The 7,173-nt window shown below is 36.7% G+C and overlaps 2 protein-coding genes across 2 annotated transcripts in view; one reads left to right on the top strand and one right to left on the bottom strand.

The window, feature by feature from the left end:
* The window catches only part of LOC130818959 (uncharacterized), a 5,481-nt gene extending 2,628 nt beyond the window's left edge, over nt 1–2,853 (bottom strand). Inside the window, exon 1 of the mRNA XM_057685246.1 lies at nt 2,464–2,853. Coding sequence (XP_057541229.1) covers nt 2,464–2,615 — 152 coding nt within the window. The 5' untranslated portion in view covers nt 2,616–2,853. The remainder of the gene's footprint in view (nt 1–2,463) is intronic.
* Nucleotides 2,854–3,029: 176 nt separating this feature from the next.
* On the top strand, nt 3,030–6,789 carry LOC130818610 (protein MAIN-LIKE 1-like). Its single transcript, XM_057684773.1, has 3 exons — nt 3,030–3,253; nt 3,790–4,348; nt 6,624–6,789. The coding sequence occupies exons 2-3, from the start codon at nt 3,795–3,797 to the stop codon at nt 6,787–6,789; spliced, it is 720 nt and encodes a 239-aa protein (XP_057540756.1). The 5' UTR covers nt 3,030–3,253; nt 3,790–3,794.
* Nucleotides 6,790–7,173: the final 384 nt, after the last annotated feature.

The raw sequence follows: 7,173 nt of genomic DNA, 5'->3' as shown, positions 1-7,173 counted from the left end.
GGTTTGGAACTCTAGTCCTAAAGTTCTCACATTTCCTTTATGAAACTTTACTCTCATATAAACTATAATGCTAAAAGGGATTACCTTATTGCCATGTATAAACCATTGTACATCACTATAAAAGTTTTACAAAAGTTTTTATTAAAGCTAACTTGGAGTTAAAACATGGAATTACAGTTCAAGTAATATATATGCCTAAATTGATCTTGGGAGGATTTGAGAAATCATATAAAAAAAAAACCTAATAATAGTATATCTATATAGTGTACCTAATTTCATCAATAAGGTATTTCTAATCCATATAAGTTATTAGCGATGACATACATCAATTGTAACAAGAACAATACCGAAGTTTTAATCCCAAAAGATTAGTCGACTACATAAACCGATTGATCATTTCTAGTACTCGTCAAGGGTTCTTCAAATTTTTCAATTTTTTATCATCTCAACATGAATGTCTAAATCTTTCATATTCATTTCCACTACTTCCCTCTAGATCATCTTGAATCTTTCTCGCTCTTTTTTAAGTCCCTCGAGTTTCAACTTTCTATATTACTTATCACTTCGCTAATACTCCATCTTTGCACATATCTGAACCATTTTAAATGATTCTTTTTCATATTTTTCTCAATATTTGCAACTCCTAAATCCTTTTTTATATCTTCGCTTTGAACTCTATACCTCAAGGTAAGCCCATTCATTCAACAAAGAGTTCGTATTTATTCTGCTACTCCCATATTCCTATGATCCTTTGATCAATTCTATAACCACGACGTTCTAATTCATATTGTAGCATTGGTCTAATGATCGTTTGATAAAACTTACCCTTTAGCTTAGATGTATATCTCGGTGACATAATGTTTAAGTAGTTGCTCTCTATTTTTGCCACCTAACACTTAATTCTATGGGTCACATCTTGTTGAATATCTGCATTACTCTAAAATATGAAACTCAAGGTATTTGAAGCCTCATGGCTCAAACTCTTGTTTCTATTGTTCTAACTTAAAATTTACCCCCTCTGTGTCTACCAAACAACATGCACCAAGGCACATAGAGTCGTCTCATCATGAACTACTAAGAATTGAAATGGGTTTAGGGTCGAACCTGATGAATGCCAATTGCAATAGCAAAAAAATGTGTTGTCCTTCCATATACATCAACTGTGTAATTTAAATTTAACCCATCACTATGTAATTTAAATTTAACCCATCACTGTGTATCCATATTCCATAGTAGGGGTTGATTTTAGGTGTGTAGTTTTTACTTTCTTATTAGCTCGGTATCCCATGTATAGTGTGTGATAGAGAATGCATTGATCTTCTTTTAGATTACAAATCGAAGAAAAAAAAATCCTCCACCATTTTAGAAAATTGTGTGAATATAGAGAAATAAGTAACATCAGCCTGCAATATATGGGACAATTACATTCAAGCAATCATATAGAAGTACTCATAGCAATAATTTCCTACCAGCCACAATCCATCCAGTGTAAAATATCCCCATTTTTCTTTTGCATTCTTTCTAAAACACCCCCTATTCCCAACTCATCTCGTCCGCCCCCCTAGCCCACCACTCTTAAATGAGAGATACCCTCATTATCTGCTATTGTAGCAAAACTTTGCTAATAATAAATGATTGCTCCTTACATCCAATATGAACTCCAAGTGTTCTCATCGTTTCCTATAGGTATTTAGAACCCTTGTGAATTCAGTATTATCAAGAGTGTACATCTTAGATGTCACAAACAATGGAAGATATAGGAATTAAAAGATAGGGTAGCACAAATTTATTATTATGTATCACAAGACATACTTAAACTAAGTTTTAATTGCAAGTGCGTTAAGTGTTAGAAACATAATAAATATTATAGATATCCTTTGTAGCCTAGTGTTGGAGTATACTGTAATTCTTTCTTGCCTCTATCTACATTTGCCCATGGTCACAAACAAATAATCAACCCCATAGAGCATCATAAATCTCATCCTCATCTTGCCCCCATCAGTCAAAGTGTCAATTGATTCCTGATCGTTAACAAAGTAAGATTGGTTATCATTATCATTGATGAAAAAACAGTAGATAATAGCCAGCTTTATTATTGATGAAAAAAGCTACATCTAGTGAACAATTTAAGCTTTTCAAACTGGCAGAGAAGCTCTAAAACAAGCATCTAACATAGTGGATCTTACTTGTTTCCAATAGTCTTAATCCTAAATTGTCAAACAATTACGCAGGTTCACCAGGCGACAACCTCAAAACTACTTCGACAACTATAAGATTTCAAAAATTCGGCATCAAATCATGATGACCAGCAAAAAATCCCCATACTTCCCCTAAACTATCAGAATCAAATCCAGTACAATCAAAAATCCGTAACTTCATAAAATTAGCGAAAATGAATGATCCATGATGATTGATGAAATAAGGGTTACACAAAAAGGAGAGAGAGATGAAAAAGGCAAGTACCTCTCAGAGAGTTGATGGCCGACCTGGTAGCCAATGGCTTCTATACGACGAGCAGCGAGTTCAGGCTTGTTAGCGTAGAAACGATCGCAGTAAGAAGACACCATTTCGATCAGTAAACTGTCAATACAGCTTTCTGCTACCTCTTTCACCATTTTCTCTCTCGCTCTGCTTCAGACCTTTGTGAATCGTTAGCAATGGTTTCTTCGATCTACAAGACTACAGTCTACAAGAATAATGACAAGCCGAATCAGTTACCGGTCCAACATCTAACCTCATTTTCATCAGCGGTTCTCATATTTGTCATCTTTTTTTGAGTCTATTCCCGATCTATGGCCAAATTAAAAAAAAATTCCCACTTTCCTTAAAATGGGAAAGTATTTTCAAGTTTACCGTCCGCGTAGGATTGCTTCGAAAATTTTTTTTTTTTTTTTAATGAAACCGCTAACATGAAATGGCGGTTTTATTCAGGCATTTGGAGTAAAACGCCATCTGAGATGGCGGTTTGGTTAAGGTAAATTTTTTAAAAAAAAAAAAAAAAAAAAAAGTAAAGTGGAGTAAACCGCCACTTGATTTGGCGGTTTGGTATTAGTACAAATCTCCAGAATGTCGTGAGATGTTGTTCACTGCATTCCATTTTGCTCTTCATTCAACTTGCTGCCGGTTTTGCTAAAAAAAAAAAATTCTTCACTCTCATTTACTTCAAATTTACAATTCCTCTCATTCAACTAAGCTAATCAACTACATTCCCATCTTCTCCTTGTGTACTAGTTCATTTTCATCCTCATTTAAGGTATGAATAAAACCCTAATTTTTGTTCAATATGCAAATTGTTTTTTTTGTTAATTATTGTTTGAATTGAAGTTATAAAAACGTTAATTGTTTGTTACATTCTATTGTTTTCATGATTTAAGCTTACGTTTTACACATTTGTAGTTGAATTTTAGGATTTGTTTTGTATGCATATAAAGTGTTTGATGAAATGCTTCAATGAAAGTTTATTACTTTGTAGGGTTAGTTTAATGGTTTTTGTATATATTCATGGTATTTTTAGCTTTTATATTTGAAATGAACCTTATAATAAGTGTTCTAATACCTTAGTATCACAAATTCTTGTATTCAAATTTACACTTCCTGTTATAGTGTATTGGGGTGAGGAAGTCATGATATTGGTTGCAAATTGGTAGCAAATTGGTGGAGATATCACATGAAAGATCATTATCCCATTGAAAAACATGTTGAATTGGTTGCAAATTTGGATAATGCGAGGGAAGTCATGATATTTTTATGATTTTTATAACACTTATGGCGATGAAAAACACGTAACAGCGATCATGGCGATGCCGGGCCCAGTTGATCCATCAGTGCTTACGCTTCAGGCGACACACAGGAGCGTAGCTGCGTGGGAGGGCTCCACTGCCCAATTGGTTACTCGTCAGCACTACCAGGCGAGTACGTTACGGTGGGAGGTGGATGACAGGGTATTAGACGTAGTCGAGCTAGCTGGTTTCAGATACATTCACCGGTTGTTGGGCGGGGGCTTAGAGCTCGATCGAGCTCTTATCACTGCATTGGTGGAGAGGTGGAGGCCGGAGACACATACCTTCCACCTCACAGTTGGCGAGGCAACGATCACGTTGCAAGATGTGGCAGTTATCATGGGACTGCCGGTTGAAGGACAAGCAGTCATTGGCCATGGGGAGGGAAATTGGCCAGCATTAGTACATGAGCTGCTAGGGGTTTGGCCGGAAAACCCTCAAGACCCCACCCAGCCGAAGATCATCGTTGGATCGTCATTGAAGCTGACTTGGCTTCGACAGCATTTTAGCGCGTTTGAGGATGATGCAGATGATGTGACGGTTGACAGACATGCCCGAGCTTACATTTTGTACCTGTTTGGATGCATCTTGTTTCCGGACAAGAGCGGCGACTCGGTAAGGTAGCAACACTCAATTCACTATTCAAATTCATAATTTCACTATTTTATGATAGATGAAAATGTTAATCAATGTTTATTTGTTTGCAGCTGGCTTCGCGTATATCTTTCGAGATCTCACTCCCCACATACTCTCGTCTACTACAGGGACGCACTAGATCGACAACGGGACGAGCAGGTTAGTAACATTTACTATTTGTATTAGTTATGAATAAATTGTATACATTACTAAGCATATTCATTTCTATTACAGATGACATGGCAGCCTTACACAGCGGCTAAGATGGAAGCTCTACCGCACATATGTACATCGGGCCACGAGATTTGGAGATCGCGTTGTCCTCTTATTTGCTTTGACATCGTCGAGCTACATCTCCCGGATCGTGTCATGCGTCAATTCGGTTTGGAGCAGGTAATTCCGCAAGCCTGTGACACCCAACGTCAACTACATGCGATCGATCGGAGGACTGGGGACAAGAACTACCTCGTACGACATAGATCGCATGTAGATGCGTGGAACGACCGAGCATCTACATTGGTTGGAGGAGATAACTTCACAGGTCATAGCTCTGCTATGTACATGAGTTGGTACAGGCGCATCTCCATATTACGCCTAACGAACACCGCATTTGCGCAGCCAGGATCACATTACCATCCGACATCTACGTTACTGGTACGTTTTCTTTCAACACTCATAACAAATAGTAATAGTTTTAAGTAACTGTTTTAACAATATAATGATAACAAACAGGCTGAGCGCATCCGATCAGTGTTGATACAATGTAATGACACGATTCAAGGGGCCGCTACATCGCCAGTTGACGTGGGCTATCGGCTATGTTCTCAGACCTTAGGCTCCATTAATGCGTCGTTGACCGATGCATTGAGTCAAGCGGGTTATGAGTACCTCATACCGACTCCACCCGTCATTGGCGACGTAGATGACACATTCCACACTCCTTCTCCAAGGAGTTCAGCCCATCGAGGTAGCTCTTCCGGAGGATCCAGTTCTCGGTCCACAAGAGGCCGCCATCGTTCATCTACTCAGGGTCGGTCTTCCAGATCGCCATCGACATCCGCTACTATGTCGCCGTTCGTTCCCCCGTCTTCCATCAACACTCCTCCGCCACATCCATCGCCTCCGTAAAGGATTATCACATATCAGCGTGCTAGTCAACGACGAGCTCCTACTCTTAATGTCATTGCGGAGGTTGACGAGTTCACACCATCATCATCCACCGGTGCGCAAAACAAAAGGGGCCGGGGGTTGTAGTTTAACAAACTTTGTATATTCTTATATTATTTTAACTTCTTGTATATTCTTGTATGATTTTAACTTTGTATGTTCATGATTGTAATATATCTTCGCATTATTTTCATAATTAATTTTTTCAAATCAAGCTGGTTCGTAATTGATTAATATGGAATAGATGGTATTGAACTAGTTTAATGCAGGTTACGTTCACTATTTAGGGGAAATGAAAGAAAAAAAAAAATTGTTGCAGGCCACCAGCAAACCGCCACATGAAGTGGCGGTTTACCAGGGATCAAACCGCCACATGAGATGGCGGTTTGCCTTGACCAAACCGCCACTTCATGTGGCGTTTTTGTGCTTTATGTAAACCGCCATTTCAAGTGGCGGTTTGGTCTAAAAAAAAAAAAAAGACTTTTCCACGTGGACGGTATTCTGGGAAATTCTTTCCCAAATTAGGTAAAGTGGGAAATTTTTTTTTTTAAACATTATTCTGGGAAATGACTCTCTTTTTTTTGGTTGGGCACTTGGAGTCTCTTTTTTACATGAGAGAATAATTACCCGTGATAATTTTATTTTATTTTTAGCTTTTTTACACGATGGTCAATATTTGTTTTAATTTGTTTGATGACTTAAGTTTTTAACTTTTTAATTTTGTAGGCAGAAGGTTAAGATTTTTGCTAAATTTATGTTATTATTACCCATTATAACAACTCTTTTTTCTTAAACTCAAATATCACAATCATTCTTATGAGACACGTTTTTCAAAAATTTGTTCGAAATGAGTATTTGATATAACAAAAAATCTTAATTTTTTGGCTACTATACAAAAAAGTTGAAAGGTTAAAATCACCACTAAATTTAAAAAAATATTTATCTTTGCAAAAATAAAATATTTAGAATTATAACGTGAAATTTCCAATAATTATAAGGAAATATAGTTTATTCCAGCTAAATTTTACCTCTTCAATGTAGACTTAACAAATGTCCTAAATCCGTTTGTCCTAAACTAGATGCTAATTTGCGTTCTTTAGCATTTCAAGCTGTTTTTAAGCTTGTTTCTTGTAAATTCAATCAGAAAGATACACTCTTGGATTATTTTAACACTGCTAAAAAGTTGGGTGTTCCTTTAAATGATTGACAAAGTTGTCATTTTGTATAATGAATTGGATGATGGAATGAAATATACCCATGTTAGGAATGGTTGATCAATGGGTTGTGAGAAATGGCTGCTTTGGTGATGCACTTCCAAATGCATAGGGTAGGTCCTGAGATTTGAGAAGTTCGAGGCGAATTATTTATAGGTCCTTAATTACCAAGTATACTATTATAAGTCTCTAACTATTATATATTAAAGCGTCAATTTTCTAATTTTTGGATAGAACTTGGGCACAGGCTATTCTTGCTCCTCTTAACGCCCACTAGACTTAAATTATATTGATGTTGTATTCTCAACATAGTTGGATGTTAAGAGAAATCAAACAAGATTCCACTATATTAATAATTTTCTTATAATAACTTGTAA

The sequence above is a fragment of the Amaranthus tricolor genome, chromosome 7 (assembly GCF_026212465.1).
Source record: "Amaranthus tricolor cultivar Red isolate AtriRed21 chromosome 7, ASM2621246v1, whole genome shotgun sequence".
NCBI classification, from domain to species: domain Eukaryota; kingdom Viridiplantae; phylum Streptophyta; class Magnoliopsida; order Caryophyllales; family Amaranthaceae; genus Amaranthus; species Amaranthus tricolor.
Note: the sequence above shows the minus strand (reverse complement) of the source record. Positions and strands in the feature narration are given on the sequence as shown.